This window comes from Lutjanus erythropterus, chromosome 3, assembly GCF_056507025.1.
Source record: "Lutjanus erythropterus isolate fLutEry1 chromosome 3, fLutEry1.hap2, whole genome shotgun sequence".
NCBI lineage: Eukaryota > Metazoa > Chordata > Actinopteri > Lutjaniformes > Lutjanidae > Lutjanus > Lutjanus erythropterus.
The window spans coordinates 335,928-355,305 of record NC_139319.1 but is presented as its reverse complement, the minus strand read 5'-3'; the positions used below and the strand labels follow the sequence as shown (position 1 = coordinate 355,305).

The window sequence follows — 19,378 nt, the reverse complement described above, 5'->3', positions numbered from 1 at the left end:
CTTGTATTTTAACAGTTAAATGTGTTCCGCCATCTTGTTTTCTGTGTTAGAAACTTCTGAACAAGGTGAGTTTGGGACATCCTGCCAAGTGCACCTCTTACAGTCCCAATGGAGAGATGGTTTCCATCGGAATGGAGAACGGAGAGTTCATCGTCCTGTTGGTTAACTCCCTCACTGTCTGGGGCAAGAAGAGAGACCGCAGTGTCGCCATCCAGGACATACGGTAGGACGTCAGCCTTTAACAGACAACAGGATCCTTTAACAATTTAGTGTTAAACTCAATCAACTTCCCAATCAACAAAAATTTGAACACTCACATTTTTAATGAGTAGAAGTCAAAGATCTCAAAGACTGTTAACAAATGTGTTCAAATCAGTGTTAGTGAGCTCTTCTCCTTTGTGTTTGGACTGCTCTTAATAAAAGGACACTCTCAAATGTGATGTCTGATCTAGAAAAAAGACTTTTATTAGAAACTGAAACACATTTGTGAACAAACTTTGAGAGAAATAAACCTTTAATGTACACAGAATATGTCTGAGTTCTTTGACTTCGACTCCAGCTTTGTTGGTTCTCTTGTCGTCCAGGTTCAGTCCAGACAACCGGTTCTTGGCAGTGGGTTCTGTTGAAAGCGCTGTGGATTTCTACGACCTCTCTCTGGGACCATCCCTGAACAGGATTGGTTACTGTAAGGACATCCCAGGCTTCGTCATCCAGATCGACTTCTCTGCTGACAGCAAACACATCCAGGTTAAAAACCTCGAGTCAGGGACAGGTGGAAGCTCGGTCCCTGATCTCTGACCTCTGCACTAACGGCTCCTTGTAGCAGCTGATACTTTTTCTCAGGTGCGTTTAGTGTAAATCTGAACTGACTGAAACTTTCATTCCCAGGTGTCCACCAGCACCTACACTCGACAGGTGCATGAAGTTCCCTCAGGGAAGATTGTCAACGAGCAGTCTGTCTTTGAGAGGATCACCTGGGCCACCTGGACCAGGTGAGGTGGCTGTGAAATGCAAAATGGGTCAGATGTTCTAAAGTTCTGTATACTGTGTTAAAGCTTAGGGAACACGTTGACTGATGTAGGAAACATACTGTCAGGCCCAAGGAATGTGCTTTTAGCACCCGACTGTAGAACCATGGGAACATATGTTAGTGCAGAGGGAACTAACTGTAGATCCTAGAGAACTAATTTTAGAGCTGGGACCCAGGGAACATACTGTAGTATATCCATGAGAACCAACAGAACATTGTGTGGAGCCTAACTATCATAGAAACTCAGTACAGAGCCAATGGAACTAACTGTAGAGCTCAAGAACCTGATTGTACAGGCTCAGAGGAATACTCTGGAAAGGGAACTAACTTAAGATCACAGGGAAGACATTGTTGGGCCTAGGGAACGTAATGTACTGCAGAGCCTGTGCAACACCCTGTAGAGTCTATGGAACATAGATCAGAGCCTGGGAACTGACTGTAGAACTTAGGAAAGTGACTGTACGGGCTCTTGGACATCTAGGTCTATGAAAAAAGTTGAGACAGCTCAAACTTTCAAGCCAACACACTACATCAGTTTGGAGCCCAAGTCAAATTCTTCAGTTTTGAAAAAGTTTTACCCACTACTGATCTTTTGTTGAGACAATTTACTTTTCTTCTTTAGATAAATTTAAATATTTGAATTTTAGAAACTCCTAAATATTGTATTTAAAAAATTACGCTGTAAACCATTTAATTTTAAGGCAACAAAACAATAACAAATCAGGTTCACAGTTAACTGTGACCAAATTTTGAAACAATTGTTTTGAGTTTCTCCAACTATCTAAGGAAGAACAGTAAATTATCTCAACTAAATATCTGCAGAAAGTTTGTAAAAGTTTGAGTTGGGCACAAAACTCAAAAATCTATTGCAGTATGTTGTACACCAAATTTCAAAAAAGACTGTCTATGTCTCTGTGTCTTTTCTGCTAAATTGTGATAGTGACTCGTCTCCATAAACTGTGGCTGCTAAAAAAAAACGTCTTCAGGGAAAAGAGAGCATTTAATAGTTGCGGCTCCAGACAGTTTTTTTTCCCCTTTTTTGGTCCAAAATGGCTCTTTTGATCGTGAAGGTTGCAGACCCCTGTTCTAAATCATAGGGAACATACATAGTATATCAACATACAGTAGAGCCAATGGAACAACCTGTACAACCCAACATATTTTGGAATTAACTACAGAGCCTATGGAACATACTCTAGAGCTTGGGGAACAAAGTGTTGACTCTAGGAAATATACTGTGGAATATGTTGAAGGGGCAAGTGTGCATAGTGTAGACACTAGGGAACATAATCAAGATCCAAGGGAACATAGTTTAGACACAGTTCAAACCGGGCAAATTAAATGTAGAGCTTAAAGAACTAACTGTAGAGCTTGGAGAACTGGCTGTAGACCCAAGGGAACCAAGATCCTGGAGAATGTATTGTGAAACATACTATGGGACTAAGAACTGTTCTGTATAAAGTTTAGGGACCATCACCGTTGTAGAACTTAAAGAACGTATTGTGGGGTTTTGCTTTCCAGCATCCTGGGTGACGAGGTTCTCGGTGTTTGGCCTCGTAATGCGGAGAAAGCGGACGTTAACTGTGCTTGTGTTTCCCACGCCGGCCTCAACCTGGTGACCGGAGACGACTTCGGCCTCATCAAGCTCTTCGACTTCCCGTGCTCTGAAAAATTTGTATGTGAACTTTTTTTTAATGACAATAAATTCCCGAAGCCTTCCACAGATACTTGAGGATTTGTATCCAGCAGGTGGCACCTTCATCCCCTTCTAAACTTTTCACAGGCAAAACACAAGCGATACTTCGGCCACTCCGCTCACGTGACCAACATCCGCTTCTCCTGTGACGATAAGTACGTCATCAGCGCCGGAGGCAGCGACTGCAGGTGAGCTTAAACCAGACCAACGTTTTGTTCAGCAGCAGCCGCGGTGCTGACGGGTTAGCTAGCTAACTTCCTGTGTAGCTAACATTAGCAGCTGGTCCTGACATGTTGGCTCCACGGTGCACCAGTTCCAGTCCTCCTGAGCAGCTCAGGATTAATTTTTCACTACTTTCTGATATTTTATTGACTAAACAACTTATTGATTAGTGGAAAATGGGTCCAAATGTATGAAAACAGGTGGAGCCCGCGTCTGTTTTTCAATTTCTCAGTTAATCTCCACATTAATTTTTCTGTTTCTTCTTCTTCATTTTCTCTCCAGTTTATTTGTGTGGAAATGTCAGTGAGTCCTTCCTCAGTCTCTTCTTCTTCTTCTTCTCCTCCTGTGATGCTGCACTCTTCCTCTGCCGACGCTTGTCTCCTTTTCCCTGAGGATCACAGGGACAGAAGGCGTCTCTGAGCTGTTACCTGCTGTTGACAGACTCCCTCTCGGGATCAAACCTGTGACGTTTGTGCTGCGGGAAGTTTCTGTCCTCGCTCTGACGGTTCTGTCTTTTCTCGTGACGCTGTTTCTCTTTCAGGTCTCTGTGGTTCTAAACAAACATGAGAGCAGTTTTTTCACTTTCACTCGTAGCTTGTTGATGTAGCCGTGTGTTTCTGTGCCTTTTCTCACAAACTGACCAAACATTTGATACAACTTTATTTAAAAATGGTGGTGCTACGAAACATCGTGATCATTTTAGGGCTTTTACACATCTGGATTCTGTTGTTGTTTTGTTTTTGTATCTCGTACTGTCTGATGATGATGATGATGATGATAATGATGCAATCATGTTTCACTGCAGTAGAAAAAATAGAAGAAAGATGGATCTTTGTTTGATCCCAGTTATTAAAAATTGAAGGTGTGAAAATAGAAAATAGTTTGTTTGAAAAAAAAAAAGCAAAAATGATTCTACCTCAAAATACAATAAAGTGAAACTGAATAATAGAAAATAATATTTAAGGTAGAAATTAAATATTCAATAGAATTAAATTTTAATGAGCAGAACAGAGCGTCCACTAGTTGGCGCTGTGTTTTCTTTGTTGTTTGTCTCTTGTAGAAATAAACCTGTGAACGAGGATTTAAAGGGAAATTCCAACCAAAAGGCTTTGATTGGGGAAAGAAGAACCTGCTGCACACAGTCACTCAGGAGCCGCAGGTCGTTTTAAAGGATGATTCTGGTGTTTTGCTGAATGCTGACTTTGCTCTTCTTCCTCTGTAGAGAAGCAAAGAAACATGATTGGTACAGGCAGCGAGTCGGTTATAGACGACGCTCACTGTCCAGTCAGCTTCAGCTGCTCGTTGAGATTCTGTTTGAAATGATTGAAATGATTCATCAGGCTCCTCCAGGACTCCACACGCTGTTTGTGGGTTTGTGTTTCAGCCTAAAATGATTTCATGGCAGCTTCTCTAAAAAAAATTGTGGCATTTTTTGCAAATAATATGCAGGAGCAACTGAAAATTGTAAAAGAAATTTGCAGGTTTTTTTTTGTGTGTAATTCATTCAAATCGAAGGCAGCTTGTTCTGGGGAGAACAAAATAAAACAGCTGTTCTGAGTGTTCTCAGTAACCTCGTCAAAATATACAACAAGCTCAAACTGAAAACGGCACAAAATGATCAAATAAAAGTCTGCAGAGCGTCGAGAAACGTCAGTAACCCTGACAGATGTTCTGTTCAGCAGCTGTGATAAAATAAAAACATATAAATGTTGAGAAATATTGAATAATAAAACCAAACACTGAGTCTGTTCATTGAGACGTACAGGTGTGATGTTTGCACAGAGGACTGCTCTGATTGGTGGAACTCATGGGAGACCACAGTGATTGGTCAAATTGAAGTACAGTTGCAGAGTTCTAAATTGCACGTCGCACAGAATCTACAGTGATTGGTTGAATTTGACTTGTTAAATTAAAATTAAAGGACTTATTTTGTTTCTGTTTCAGTTTTTCCCTATAAATCTTTAGAGCAGAGGAGGCAACACAGCTGGTGATGTTTGGTTCCCAAAATGTTTAAGGAATGTTCTCTGAACTCTTTTTTGAACGTTCCTGCATTCTGTTGGCAGGTTTTTCTGACATAGAACTAATGTGACCGTTACGTTTCCAGAACATTCTGGGAAGGTTGGTTGAATGTTCCTTGATGGTTACATAAACGTTCCCTTGATGTTAAAACAGCAAGTTTTTCATGTGTATGAAAAAAATTCTGGTTACGTTCTGGAAAGGTTACTTGAATTATAAGAACATTGTAGAAGAATTACCAACAGGGAACCATTACAAAACATTTCTTCATGTGGTTACTGGAACATTTGGGGATTTTTTTGTTGAACAAAATCATTTCCACAACTTTCTTAAAACACTATGTGTGAGGGTGACCCAATAGAAACATGGAAGGAACGTTAGGGGAACATTAGGGGAACGTTACGTGTTAGCTGGGAAGTTAAAGGTTAGAATGACTCAGAGTCAGAGAGGACACAGAGACACAGACTGAAAAATATCTTTTAATTTTATTTTAAGGGAATATAGGTGTGTCTACACACAGATGTTTTTAAAAACAGATGTTTTCCCCCAACGTTTAAAAATGAAAAATGAAAATAAAATCTATATCAGCGACCAGAGAAGAACATTCTGAACATGTGCAGTGAACTTATTGTCCTTTGGTCGTTGTAACTGTGTAAAAACACAAACAATAAAAAACATTTATCCGCTGATTTATTTGTTCATTTTATTTATTTATAATGATAACACCCTTGTTGCCCACGCCAACCAAATATAAACAGTTTATACTCCACTACGGTTGTTGTTGTTGTTGTTTTAGGGGCGTGGTCATCATAGTAAACAACAGTTTTAAATGATCACACAGAAACTGATTTTAAAAATCTGCACGTCAGATATTTATTTTTAAAAATGTTTTGTGACCTGAACCAGTTTGAACGGGAGGCGAACACATCAAGGAAAATGTTTGTTTTGCAGAATATTTGTGTACATGTGGACAAAGTTTGTCGTGTTCTGCCTGAGACAAAACTGTGTGACTTAAGTGTCTGATACATAATTAGAGTTTAAAACTGTTAAAGGTTGTCTTAATAAATGATAGCACAACATTTAACATCTGTGTGGCCGTTCTTTATTAAAGAAACTCACTCACAAATGTACGATGACACTGAAGTAAAACTTCTCTCTGATTGGCTGAGAACTTTTGGCTGTGGAGTTCCATGTTTGGTTCCATATTATTTCGTTTGTTCTTTATTTTACATTACTCACAGACATGACAAACATTTAAACACCTGTGTTCACCTCAGAAATCAAACTGAGGGTAACCATAGCAACAGTCTTGAAACTATGGCCAGCCGTGAGTTAAACTGAGGAGGACGTCTTAAACAAACTTATTTTGTCAAATTTAAGATTTTAGCTGTTATTATTAAAGTATTCTGTAAATAATTTGAAGACATTTTTCCTCAGAGTGAAGCTCAGTTTACTTTCCTCGTTATAATGTTCTGATGTTCTTAGTGTTCTCCACACTCAAATCTTTCAGATGGATCAGTTTCTTCTGTTTAATCAGCCCAATGATAAGTAAAGGACATGGTTAGCCTAGCTAGCACAAAGATTGGTGGCAGTGAGAAACTGGTAGCTGCTGCTAGTTCCATAAAAACAGAGAAAATTTAAGATGATAACATGATAAACATCAGAAAATCTGCTCCAAGTTCAGTCTTTTGAGCCACAATGGTCACAGAAACCTAAATATGCTAACAAAAGCTAATGCTAATTTGAAATCCCACATTTTGTGTACATTACATGTTGACTATAAATTTGGTTGCTAATGAGCTACTATTTGCTAGCTAGATAGCTTTTATTCTGGCTGAAAGTTTAGCTTGCTGGCTAACGAGCACCTGAATATTAATGAGTTTTGGATGATCTGTTCCAGAGTAAGAAGCTTTAGATAGACGTCATCACATCTCATCAACATTAAAACTGTAAATCAGACAAACTTTGACTTGTTGGAAGGTGATTTTTTTTTTTTTTCTTTTTTTGATGGAGCTAGGCTAACACTTCCTGTTTCCAGTCTAAGCTAACAAACAAGCAAATATAAACCAGCTCAAGTTATGACTCTTTTTATGATTACGGTTTGATGGCGGTTTTATGTTTGTTAAACTTTCCTCCAGCCAGAAAAGAGATTTAAAACTCTGTGAAGTCATCACAATGTAAAGCCTATGGTGGGCGCCATCTTTGTGTTGTTTATCTAATATGAAGGTAGACACCTGAGGGGAAGCAGAATCTAAGACAGAAGAATCAGAACTTCCGAATAAAAACAGTAAAATGTTAAATTATTTGAAAAGCAAAATAAAACAAAGTAAAATAGAATAAATAGAAGTAGTTCCACTCCAGACCGACAGGTGGCGGTGGCGGCTCACGTCGCTCCTGCTGTCAGTGAACTGTCATGGCGGCTCCCAGTCGGAGGTGTATGTGACGGTGAAACTGAATCCACAGATGAAGTCTTTATTTCAGGATGAGCTGAAAGAAGAAACGCGTCAGTTTCAGGTGAGAAATGAACCTGAAACAGAACAACAGTTCACTGGAAACTGTCTCCTGTCGGTTTGAGTCGTTCAGAGCAAAAAGAAACGACTTCTCTTCTCTAACCCTCATCCTCTCATGTGGCTCGAACTTCACACCAAACTTCACTGAAATATTTTGTATTTTAGTGCTGACAGATAAAAACTCACCAGTCAGTAAACCTAAACCTGTTCCTCTGAAACGGTTGGTACATTTAGTAAATCCGGCTTTGATACAGACCACCAAGCATCTCTTATTTCAACTATAAACTCATAAAGTTTCTCCTTTTACGTGTGACCAGATTCCATTAAAGTTTTGACTTTAAATGATGCCTGGTATTAATATCACGTCCAACATGACTGTCTGTCATGTTTGTCTGAATTGTTAGGTCTCACTACAAAATTTGGCGGCTTTAAAATCAACCAATAACTTCTTTTTAAATTATATGATCATATATTCACCTGGTTCCTTTGTGAATTCGGCAACATGTAAACATTCGGCAACTGATTAAACCAACATTAGAGACAGTGTTTTTTTAATGCAGGAAGGATTAATGTCCATATTGACTGTCCACATTTAGTCTTTGATTATTTGCTGTTTGACAACAGAACATGTGAGTGATATTGAAAGACTCATAATTCCCAGCTGTTCTTCTGTCCTTGAATGCAACAACCAGGGTTCTCACCTGTATGAGAACCAGACTGAAAAATACCAACAAAGAGCTGCAACAATTATTAATTATTACGATTACTTATTATTACTATTATTGATAGATTTTTTGTTGTTGTCTTTTGTTCTTTTTTCTTCTTTCTCTCTTTATTTTTTCCTTTTTTCTCACTTAAAAAAACCAGATTGAATCTGTTTAAGAATGTTTATGTTCTTTGACATTATATGATTTATGTTACACAGTGATATGAACATGTAGCTCAGTGACCAAAGTGCATAAATAAAAAGAATAAAAAAAAATATGAACTGACTATTAAAACAGTTGGCAGTTATTTTGATAATCAATTAATTGTCTTAATCGTCTCAGACTCCTCTGAAGGTCACCTCTCTCTCTCTCTCTCTCTCTCTCTCTCTCTCTCTCTCTCTCTCTCTCTCTCTCTCTCTCTCTCTCTCTCTCTGCAGGTATGAATGTGATGTCATCAGTGATGCGGGGCGCCCGGCGGCTCGTCCACGCCAACCCGTCTCTGCTCAGCAACTTCCTGCCCACGTCCCTCCTCTGTCCTGCCGGAAGCCCCGCCCCTCTGCTCACTTGTCAGCAGAATAGGAAGTTTGTCTCCAAACAGGTGAGTCTGACAGGAAATGCCCGCCCACTGTTTGCTGATCTTAAACTGCTGGTGATGTCACCACTGATGTCAGCTTTTGTTGACTTCCTGTGAGTGTTCCGTGTTCTCTGCTGTCATGTTCACTAAAGAACGTGGAATATGTTGTGATGTGTCTGCAGGTCAAAGGTCAGAGGAAGGATCAGAAGAACCCCAAGGTCAAAACTAAAGTGGATAAACAGGAAGTGGAGATCAGGCAGAGGATGACGGTGGCCGAGCTCGCCGACGCCATGAACAAAGACTTTGGTAAGAAGCAACACACACACACAGTGTATGCTGTCTGTGTCAATAAAGTTTTTAGGCCCTGCTGAATAACGTTTTCCTCATGTTTGAGGCTATTAATAAAGTTTTTTTGCGCTTCAGACCATGTGATTGAGGCTCCTGTTAATAAAGTTTTTCTTGATTTTCTGTCACCTGTTTGAGGTTCTGTGTTAATAAAGTTTTTCCTGTCTTTCAGATCACGTGTTTGAGGCCCTGCTGAACACATCAGTGGATCTGGACTCTCTGGAGCCGGACTCAGTCCTGGAGGAGAGCTGGATTAAGGAGGCTGTGACTCAATCTGGGATGAAGTTCAGATTCGCCAAACTGAGCGAGAGCAGAGAGCGACCCAACAGAGACGTCCAGCGAAGGTACGAGACAGTTGTACATCGTTTACGTCTTATTATGTCTTCAACTTGACCTCTGACTTGTGACCTCTGACCCCGTCAGACCTCCAGCAGACCAGTCCAACCTGAAGCCCCGCCCCCCAGTGGTCACCATCATGGGTCACGTGGATCACGGTAAGACGACGCTGCTGGACAGTCTGAGGAAGAGCCAGATCGTTTCCACGGAGGCCGGAGGGATCACACAACACATCGGAGCGTTTCTGGGTAAAAACACACACACACACACACACACACACACACACACACACACACACACACACACATACACACACACACACACACACACACACACACACAGCTGCTGTCTAACTAAAAGATTAAAAACACTTACTTGAGACATTTTGACATTTTTCTGTCCCTTGAAGACGACGTCAGAGACGAAGAAAATCTGACAGGAAATATTTAAAGAATTAATGTTACTGAATATAAAATGTAACCATCAAAATATTCATGTACTCTGTGTACTCTGTACTGAAATCAATCTTGTTTTCTGTTTTTACTTCACAGCTGCCATCAATGAAACAGAAACTTTCCTCCAGCAGTTTCAAATTAAAAGTCCTCTATCATCTCTTCATTTCCTGGGAGGCTTTTAATATGAAGCATCTACAGGAAGTGTTGAGTTTCAGCTAAAGGAGGCTTAATATTCATATTTGATTAATGTGAACAAAGACATTTTCTGATATATTTGATTTAAAAATGTCAAACAATTCAGCACTGATCAATATTGGTTATTAATTTTCCGTTGATCAACTGATCAATGAATAGTATTACCTCCAGTCTGATGTGCTGATGGAGTTATATTTTATCTGCAGGTTTCTCCACCTGCTCACTCATAGTTTTGTGTCTCAATAAAGTTTTTTTTTAATCATCTGAATAACCTGTGGGTTTTTTCTCCCAGTCCAGCTGCCTACAGGTGAGAGGATCACCTTCCTGGACACTCCGGGTCACGCTGCCTTCTCGTCCATGAGAGCCCGTGGAGCCAACGCCACCGACATTGTCGTCCTGGTGGTAGCGGCCGACGACGGCGTCATGAACCAGACGGTCGAATCCATTCAGCACGCCAGGCGAGCCAAAGGTACGAGTTCCGCCTGTCAGTCACAGCTGAGGGTAACACTCTGTTTCTACTCTTTTTATATCCTGTGTTTCTACTATGTTTCTACTGTTCTCATGTTTTGGGAACTTTGGATTTTTGTAGACTTTGTCGTCTCTTGTGAGAACGTTTCAGAGTTTGAACGTGTAGATGTTTTTTGTTAATCAAGAGATTGTTTGAGTGACGTTGTTCTCCTTCCTGTCTCTCTCTCTGTGGCGTGTTTCAGTGATGTTCTCCTTCCTGTCTCTCTCTCTCTGCCGTGTTTCAGTGATGTTCTCCTTCCCGTCTCTCTCTCTGTGACGTGTTTCAGTGATGTTCTCCTTCCTGTCTCTCTCTCTGTGACGTGTTTCAGTGCCCGTCATCGTGGCGGTGAATAAGTGTGACAAATCGCACGCCGACCCTCAGCGGGTCAAACAGGAGCTGCTCGCTCATGATGTCGTCTGCGAGGAGTTTGGAGGAGACGTTCAGGCGATTCACATCTCTGCTCTCAAGGTAAAAACACGTCAGTCAGGTGACTGAGTTGAGCTCCGCATGATTTTAGGTGATGACATCATCATTGCTGATGTCATTGGCAGGGTGACAACCTGCTGGCTCTGGCCGAGGCCACGGTGGCGTTGGCAGAGGTTTTGGAGCTGAAGGCGGAGCCTGGCGGCCCCGTGGAGGGGCTCGTCATCGAGAGTCGCACAGACAAAGGCAAAGGGTGAGTCATCAGTGACCTCATCAGTGACCGTATGTAACCGTGGTTCTCTGAGTTCTGAACCGTCATGTGTCATCACAGTCCTGTAACAACAGCCATTGTCCAGCGGGGGACGCTGAAGCGAGGTTGCATCCTGGTGGCGGGGAAGAGTTGGGCTAAAGTGCGTTTCCTGTTTGATGAGAATGGGCGGGCAGTGACGGAGGCGGGGCCGAGCACCGCAGTGGAAGTGGTTGGCTGGAAGGACCTGCCGTCCGCTGGTGAGACGATCCTGGAGGTCGAGTCAGAGGTGTGTGTAAAAAAATAAAATAAATAAAAAAAATCAGTATCAGTTTAAGTTTACACCTCGTTACCTTTCTGTCAGACAGACGTTCCACCATCATATAAAACATAGATCACCCTCTACAAACCAACCAAACTCCAATGATAAAACCTGTAATTTTAGCTCAGAGAACGCAGGAGTTGTTGGTCTGCTGCCGCCTCCATCTGTTAGTGTGTTTGTGTTTGTAAGACTTCAGTGTTATTGTGTGACTCTGAACTAACCTTTAATAACACAAACAAACAAACAGATGGAGGCGGCAGCAGACCAACAACTCCTGTGTTCTCTGAGCTAAAATCAATGATTTTATCAATGGAGTTTGGTTGGTTTGTAGAGAGTGACATATGTTTTATGTAACAGTGGTTTCCTGCGTAATTAAGGGTTTGGCTTATTTTAGTGACAGTTGACTCCGCCCACATTGACATTTGACTCAGTGTATTTGACTCAGTGTATTGGTCACTGACAAACCTGTTTGTTTGTATGTTTGTTTGTGTCGTCGTGGAGCAGCAGCGAGCACGGGAGGTGGTGGAGTGGAGGGGTTTTGAGGAGGAGCAGCAGAAGCTGCAGGAGGAGCAGAGCGTCATCGAGCAGAAACAGAAACTTCACCTGGAGGAGTACAGGAAGGAGAGGGCGGGGCTAACTCACCTGAGCTGGAAGCAGAGGAAGTCTGCTCTGTACCGAGCAAATAAGAGCAAATTCGCCATGAGGCAGAGCGAGAAGACAACGAGTGACGAGCTGAAGCTGCCACTCATCGTCAAAGGTACACACACACACACACACACACACGCACACACACACACACACACACACACACACACACACACACATGCACGCACACACACGCACACACACACAGTGATCATCAACATCACGCGTTTAATTAGAACGAAACAGGAACATCAGTAGGACAGTTTTTTCTTTCGTTCTCTCGTCTGTTTTTATAATAAAGTAAGAAATCAAAAGTATCATTAAATATTAATTTTGGAGAATCAGTTTGTGGAGGAGGTGCAGTTTGAGCGCTGGAGGCTGAACAGCTGAACTGAACTTCTGACTTTACTTCAAGTTTGAAGAATCAGCTGAAGGAAAAGTGAGAATTGATCAAATTATAATGAACTGGATTTAAAAGTTGAATAAAACTCATAATGTCTGAAGAACACGGAACATTTTCAGGTTTGAACTGAATCTGAAAAATTCAACAGTGATCAGATGAAATCAGCTGTCAGTGAGTTTAAATCTTTTCATCACAACTAAACCTCAACACTGAATGCTGTGAAAATCTGAATATTATTTAAAAGTTGAATAAAACTAATATTGAAATCTGTGACGATCTGAGTTTCCTGCTGAAAGTGTGAAAATTTTAAATGTTCTGTTTTTATTTTAAATGTTGAATATTTCATAAAGTTTTCAAAAAATCGGAATGATGGCAGTAAAGTCAAGCTGGTCAAGTTGATTTACGTTTGTCCCGATAAAAATGTATTCATTCAAATTCAAATATGTTCATTTGTTATTTAATTAATGTATCAATTTATTAATTATCAGTCAACAAATAACCACTAATTAATAATAAAAATCTGAAAATTGTGAAAAACCAAAGATATTCAGTTTAATATAACAAATTTCGAGGGTTTTCATTAATCGATGAGTCCACTCATAAAAATATCTGTTATTTCTTTATTTGATCGTAGCTCAATTAAATTTGACTTGATTGTTTAATTGATCATCGATTGTTAATTTAATGTGATAATAAACAGGCAGAAACAGGAAACCTGCTGATATCAGAGGATGTTTTTGCCTGAAAAATAACTTTGATCATCAAACTTTTCTCTAAATATTTTCATAGTTTGACTGTTTCTGGTCGCCGTGGGCAGGTGGGCGGAGCTTATCACTGAGCTCTGATTGAGTTCATGTGTGAAAAAGGTTTCTGTGCAGAGTTCAGTTGCAATAAAAATCAGTTATCAATAAATAAAAGCATTAATATCTGATCACATGATGTTTTGTTCAGTCAAGCCCCGCCCCCTCTGACCCCTGTGACCTCTGACCTCTGTGACCCTCAGGGGACGTGGACGGCTCCGTGGAGGCCATCTTGAACATCCTGGACAGTTACGACGCTCAGCAGCAGTGTCAGCTGGAGGTTCTTCACTTCGGCATCGGGGACGTTTCAGAGAACGATGTCAACATGGCCGCCACGTTCACAGGTAACCGCCGCCGACGTGATGGCGCAGAAACTGATTCATCCAAGACCCCGAGAAGGTTTCAGAGTTTTCAGTTAAAGACGATGAGGAGCAGATCTGAATTCTTCTTCTGTTTCAGGTTCAATTTACGGCTTCAATGTCAGAGCGAGCAGGTCGATTGAGCAGCTGGCGGCGCGGCGCGGCGTCCCGCTGCGACTTCACAACGTCATCTATAAACTGATCGATGAGCTGAAGGACGAGCTGAGCGCCAGACTGCCTCCACTCGTCTCTGAGAACGTCCTCGGTGAGACAAACTGACAGAACTGAACTCGCAGCAGCAGGTGAAGCTTGAGCTGCAACAAGTTATTGATTATTAATCAATAATTACATTGATCAACAACTATTTTCATAATTTCTTAATTTGGGTCGTTTTTTAAGAATAAAAAAGTCCAAATTCTCTTCTTCTGATCAACATTTCGTCATCCAAACATCTAATCAATTAATGGAGAAATTGATCAACTAATTGATTAACTAATCATGAAAATAATCGTTACAGGAAAGAAACACGTTCAAACGTGGAGCAGACGGACGAACGTCACGGGAAACTTTAACATTTACTGTCTACTCCTAAACAAAACGGTAGATTGTTTGCTAGCTAACGTTGGGTAAGGCTAACCAACAGTTGTTTAGCTAACGTTGGGTAAGGCTAACCAACAGTTCATTAGCTAACGTTAGGTAAGGCTAACCAACAGTTGTTTAGCTAACGTTGGGTAAGGCTAACCAACAGTTGTTTAGCTAACGTTAGGTAAGGCTAACCAACAGTTGTTTAGCTAACGTTGGGTAAGGCTAACCAACAGTTGTTTAGCTAACGTTAGGTAAGGCTAACCAACAGTTGTTTAGCTAACGTTGGGTAAGGCTAACCAACAGTTGTTTGCAGTCAATTGAGAAAATGATCAACAGATTAATCAATAATGATAGTTATTAAATTGTTAGTTGCAGCTGTCAAGGAATCCTCTCTTTTGATTGGCTGATTTACATAAACACACATTTTCAAACTAAAGGTTGTAAAACAATAATAAAACTGTTTCTGTGTGAATTCTCTTAAGTGAACCACCTGACGTGTTCTCTCTTCACGTTCTAAAGAGAACCACAGCTGGTACCTGACCTTTGTCTCTGCTCGTCCAGGTGAAGCGACGGTTCTCGCCATGTTTGACATCACCGTGGGGAAAAAGAAGGTTCCTGTCGCCGGCTGTCGGGTTCAGAAGGGTCAGCTGGACCGCCGGCTCAAGTTCCGACTGATCCGAGGCCGAGACGCCGTCTGGGAGGGTGAGTTAGTCCTGGACTAACAACCAGGATCAGAGTTTAAACCTGATGAAATCCTGGTTTACCTTTCAATTATTTTTCCAGAAACTAAAGATTAAATTTAAACCTCAGTTTAGCTTTTACTTTAAAGATTAAATTTAATTCTGTTCCACCGAAACTTTAAATTCCACTTTAAACTGTGATTGATAACTTTAGCTTAAAGGTTCACAAAATGTTAGTGTTGTGGCTAACGTTAGCAAGCTAGCTAACAGTGACTGTAAACTGACACTTGAGCAGGTTGAAGTTCTGAATTTGTTCCTGTTTGAACAGAATAATCAAAGTTAATGAACAGACTGAGTTTAATGAAGCAGCATCTCGTCGTTCTTTGACTCCAGATGATAATTTTAAGATGAAAAGCTTCTCTCAGTGGACGAATCGGAGACATCAGGAAGCTCGTCAGCAAACAATATAACATGTTAATAAACACAGAAGAGCTGAAAGTTAACGGGTTCCTTCTTTTATAATCCTCAGAGCTCCAAAATACATTTTTTATTTATTAAAAAAATAAGCAGCAGAGATCTGACGACTGTTAAATGTAGATTTACTCATTTTAAACCAGGTTTTACTAAACTCTGATCAGACCTGGAGCCTGACTGGTGGACTTCAGAGACAGAAACAGATTATTGATACTGTTATGATTTTTTGAATGTCTGAAATAAATAGAATAAAAAATGGACATTTTGAGGCTGATTTCTTAAATAACTTTATTATAGATTTTATTAAAGGTACCAACTGTAGAACTGAGCAGCGGAAAATAAAGAACGTCATGACGATATTTGTTTCTGTGATTTGGTTTTATTTTGATTAATTGTTCTGATCAGATCTAATCTCAGATTAAATTTGTCTGTTGATGGAGACTCGTCGACGATCGGTTCTCTGTGCAGCTGTTCCTTTAACGTTCTCTCACGGTTCCCCGCAGGTTCTCTGGTGGCGTTGAAGCACCATAAAGACGACGTGCAGACAGTGAAGGCGGGGATGGAGTGCGGCCTGTTAGCTGACGGCGAGGTCGACTTCAGAATCGGTGATGTCATCATCTGCTTCGAGGAGATGGACGCTCCGCAGGTCACTTCCTGGGATCCCGGCTTCTAATGATGACTTCACCTCCCATCATGCCCTGCTGCTCAGAGGCTCCAGGTGGAAACAGGAAGTTAGACTACCAGCTGACTTCCTGTTCCGTGGATATAAAATGTAAATCAGATAATTTAAGTTGAATGATGTAAATTTTTATTTGCTTGGATCATAAATTGTTTCTGTCACATGACATCACTTCCTCCTCTTTGTGTTTGTTAATGAATCAAAACTGATCTGAGACCTTCTGGTCAGGTCAGAGCTTCACTTCTTACAGGTTAAACAGGTCTGAGACTCTGATTGGTCACTTTATTAGGAACACTTCCTGTACATTCTGATAACTGAGGCTGCAGACAAAAAATATTTGCATTATTGATTAACGTGCATTAATTGATCCTCCGAGTCCCGTCCGTGTCAAACTCCACATTCATTCTGTCTAATTTAGATAAAAATCTTCTGCACGTTTATTTTCTCTGTCAGTTTCTATTTGAAGAATCGTTGCGGCTCTAACGTGGTTGTACAGGTGTTCCTAATAAAGTGGCCAATAAACACCAGTTATGATGCAGCAGCATCGAATCGTTGAGTGAAGAAAACACTCATTAATGATGAATGTGAAAATACCTACAGTCCCTGAATGTTACATGTTATGTTCACATGATCACCGCCAGCAGAAACAACAGCATGAACGAGTCACTCAGACATTTTAATAAAAAAAGATTTAAATCAAGTTTAAGAACAAAATCGACTCACATGAAACATTTTTAATTCGATTAGTGAAAATCAAAGTGACCAGAGAAAATCCTGCGTTCTGATTGGACGCAACCAACAGTCTGCAGGTAAACTGATCTGGTCTCAGGAACTAATGGAAACCCTTAAGCCAATCAGAATGGAGTATTTCCTCAAACTGTGGTATGAAGAGACTTGAAGGGACAGTCCAACATTTTTACAACCTCATTGTGTCCAATGGCAACTTCCTGTTTTTAAAGGTGAGTGTCTCTTAGATCAGCTATGACCTCTGACCTCACTTCCTCTTAGTCTTGGTTGGTTTGGCGAGCAGCGCTGGGTCGATCTGATCTGGAGTCAGTCCTCTGACAGAGAAGAGTCGGGCGGCGCGCTCCGTCAGCGTTCCCCCACACTTCAGCCCTCGAGACATCAGTTCCTCCTTCAGGACGTCCAAACCCAGAGACTCCAGCTGGTCCACAGACGACACGGAGGACAGATCCACCGCAGACCGACGCCGATCCGTCTGATCGGACTGATCAGAGCGATCAGGCTGCAAGGAAACGTATCGCTGCAGTTACATTTTCATGATCGATTATCTGCAGATTATTTTCTCACTTATCGATTAATTGATCCTGTCCGTCAGGGAAACGTTAACTTTAACAAACCTTATATTGTTTGCTAGCTAACGTTAGCTAACAAACAGTGGAACGTTTTGTTAGCACTGTAGCTAACGTTAGCTAGCAGACAAAATGTTTTGTTAAAGTTTCCCTCGGCGTTCGTCTGTGAGGCTCCACGTTTGGACTTGATTCTCAGGTTCTTTCCTCTAATGATCATTTTCATCATCAATCAATCTGTTGATCACTTTGGTTCAGAAAATGTTGATCAGTGTTTCCCGAAGACGACGTCCTCAGAAACCAGAAAATATTCACATTAAAGAAACCTTCTCTTTTTACACTTTTGTTTATAATGTACAGTTTTTAGATGTTTTTCTCTGTTCTGACAGGAACATCATGTCCGTCCTCTGTATGTCCTCTACATTGTATTGACAATAAAGAAACTTTGAAATCAGAGTTCTGACTTCATTTTCTTCAAAAAAAAAAACAAAAACAAAAACGACTCAGTGATTCATAAATTATCAAAATCGTTCTAATTTAATAATCCTTTAATAATCAATGACTGGATCAATGATGACGCTCTAGTTAATAAATATCTGACAGTTGATGAAAACACTGAATGTCACTTTGTGATTTTTAGAAATGCAGCTGCCAATCATTTTCATGATCAATGACTATTGATGAATTGATTTGTTTAACAGTAAACTAAATCTCCATCAGATATTTCTGATCATTTGTGACATCGGTCTAAATTCTGATCTGTCGATAATATTGATCAGAATGTTTTCATTAGTGATTAATCAGCTGAATAAGAATCATCGTGTTTTCACTGACGTCATCTCATTATTTTAATATTTGATTCATAATCCTGAAAAACAAATCTGAAAATAATCCTGTCAACTCTCCATTTAAAGCCGCACATTATCAGCTGCAAACACCAACTTATCAATTAGTTATCGATTAGTAAATTAATCACCTATCAGTTTGAGTCATTTATTAAGAAAAAAAGTCAAAATTCTCTGTTTCAGCTTCTAAAATGTGAATATTTTCTGGTTTCTGATCAACAATTCATCATTTTCTGATATTTTATAGATTGAGTCAAGAAATTGATCAACAGATTAATTGATTCTCACTCTCTCACTCTACTGACCTGCTGCTGAGACAAACAGCTGGACTTGTCTGGGGGTCTGCTGGTCTGGACTGTGCAGGTCTCTGCAGGTCTGTGGTCCTCTGGGGGTCTGCTGGTCTGGACTGTGCAGGTCTCTGCAGGTCTGTGGTCCTGTGGGGGTCTGCTGGTCTGGACTGTGCAGGTCTCTGCAGGTCTGTGGTCCTCTGGGGGTCTGCTGGTCTGGACTGTGCAGGTCTCTGCAGGTCTGTGATCCTCTGGTGAGGAGCTGCAGTCTGATGAAGACGAGCTGAAGAGAAACAATAATTAAATAAAAACATTCAGATCAAAGTGATGAGTGTGGACATGTTTCAGCTGAAGAGTCACAGTCTGAACTCTGTGGATCAGGTCCGAGTCCTCCAGGTCCGAGTCCTCCAGGTCCGAGTCCTCCAGGTCCGAATCCTCCAGGTCCGAGTCCTCCAGGTCCGAGTCCTCCCAGAGCCTGAACTCTTCAGTGTGAGCTCAGGAGGGATTTTAGTAAAACTCCCAGAGACTTGTCTCTCAGTGAGGACGTGTTGTTGACGGGTCTGTCCCTCACTGACTGACTTGTATCTTGATGTTCAGCGAGACGATTTATCGGAGACATTTTTAAGTAGCGATCGATTCGGTTCGATACGATGTGTCAGTCTTTCCGTTTTGATCCAGTTAATGCTTCATCTGTAGAGTGATGTTAGTGTCAAACATAAATCCTG

The 19,378-nt window shown here is 40.8% G+C and overlaps 3 protein-coding genes across 5 annotated transcripts in view; 2 read left to right on the top strand and 1 right to left on the bottom strand.

Annotated features, from left to right (window-relative positions):
• Window positions 1-3,314, top strand: part of LOC146329290 (echinoderm microtubule-associated protein-like 6) — a 35,732-nt gene extending 32,418 nt beyond the window's left edge. For both annotated transcript variants that reach the window (XM_084714516.1, XM_084714515.1), the window contains 6 exons: window positions 51-223; window positions 585-747; window positions 889-992; window positions 2,552-2,705; window positions 2,814-2,914; window positions 3,231-3,314. In XM_084714516.1, coding sequence (XP_084570642.1) covers window positions 51-223; window positions 585-747; window positions 889-992; window positions 2,552-2,705; window positions 2,814-2,914; window positions 3,231-3,255 — 720 coding nt within the window. In that variant the 3' untranslated portion in view covers window positions 3,256-3,314. The remainder of the gene's footprint in view (window positions 1-50; window positions 224-584; window positions 748-888; window positions 993-2,551; window positions 2,706-2,813; window positions 2,915-3,230) is intronic.
• A 4,010-nt stretch (window positions 3,315-7,324) lies between these two features.
• Window positions 7,325-16,377, top strand: mtif2 (mitochondrial translational initiation factor 2). 2 transcript variants are annotated; one of them, XM_084714507.1, is made up of 14 exons: window positions 7,325-7,478; window positions 8,619-8,779; window positions 8,938-9,061; window positions 9,273-9,444; window positions 9,524-9,684; window positions 10,379-10,555; window positions 10,923-11,062; window positions 11,146-11,270; window positions 11,349-11,553; window positions 12,091-12,343; window positions 13,638-13,778; window positions 13,894-14,058; window positions 14,940-15,080; window positions 16,036-16,377. In XM_084714507.1, the coding sequence occupies exons 2-14, from the start codon at window positions 8,621-8,623 to the stop codon at window positions 16,203-16,205; spliced, it is 2,133 nt and encodes a 710-aa protein (XP_084570633.1). In that variant the 5' UTR covers window positions 7,325-7,478; window positions 8,619-8,620; the 3' UTR covers window positions 16,206-16,377. The 2 variants fall into 2 exon arrangements, with proteins under 2 accessions (XP_084570633.1, XP_084570631.1); XM_084714505.1 differs by having other exon boundaries at window positions 14,898-15,080.
• A 274-nt stretch (window positions 16,378-16,651) lies between these two features.
• On the bottom strand, window positions 16,652-19,272 carry LOC146329288 (uncharacterized). Its single transcript, XM_084714413.1, has 4 exons — window positions 19,233-19,272; window positions 19,003-19,135; window positions 18,672-18,936; window positions 16,652-17,457 (listed from the first exon to the last, which is right to left on the bottom strand). Exons 1-4 carry the CDS (start codon window positions 19,270-19,272, stop codon window positions 17,206-17,208), a joined length of 690 nt encoding a protein of 229 aa, XP_084570539.1. The 3' UTR covers window positions 16,652-17,205.
• Window positions 19,273-19,378: the final 106 nt, after the last annotated feature.

What these genes read in the sequence shown, in the direction of transcription:
- mtif2 (XM_084714505.1), top strand. Translation starts at nt 8,621, where the DNA reads ATGAATGTGATGTCATCAGTGATGCGGGGCGCCCGGCGGCTCGTCCAC. An exon ending in CGCCATGAACAAAGACTTTG is followed by an intron (nt 9,062 to 9,272) that starts GTAAGAAGCAAC and finishes CCTGTCTTTCAG; the next exon opens with ATCACGTGTTTGAGGCCCTG. An exon ending in GCTGCCACTCATCGTCAAAG is followed by an intron (nt 12,344 to 13,637) that starts GTACACACACAC and finishes TGTGACCCTCAG; the next exon opens with GGGACGTGGACGGCTCCGTG.
- LOC146329288 (XM_084714413.1), bottom strand. Translation starts at nt 19,272, where the DNA reads ATGTCTCCGATAAATCGTCTCGCTGAACATCAAGATACAA. An exon ending in GTTCAGACTGTGACTCTTCA is followed by an intron (nt 18,937 to 19,002) that starts GCTGAAACATGT and finishes GTTTCTCTTCAG; the next exon opens with CTCGTCTTCATCAGACTGCA. An exon ending in GCTGTTTGTCTCAGCAGCAG is followed by an intron (nt 17,458 to 18,671) that starts GTCAGTAGAGTG and finishes GTTTCCTTGCAG; the next exon opens with CCTGATCGCTCTGATCAGTC.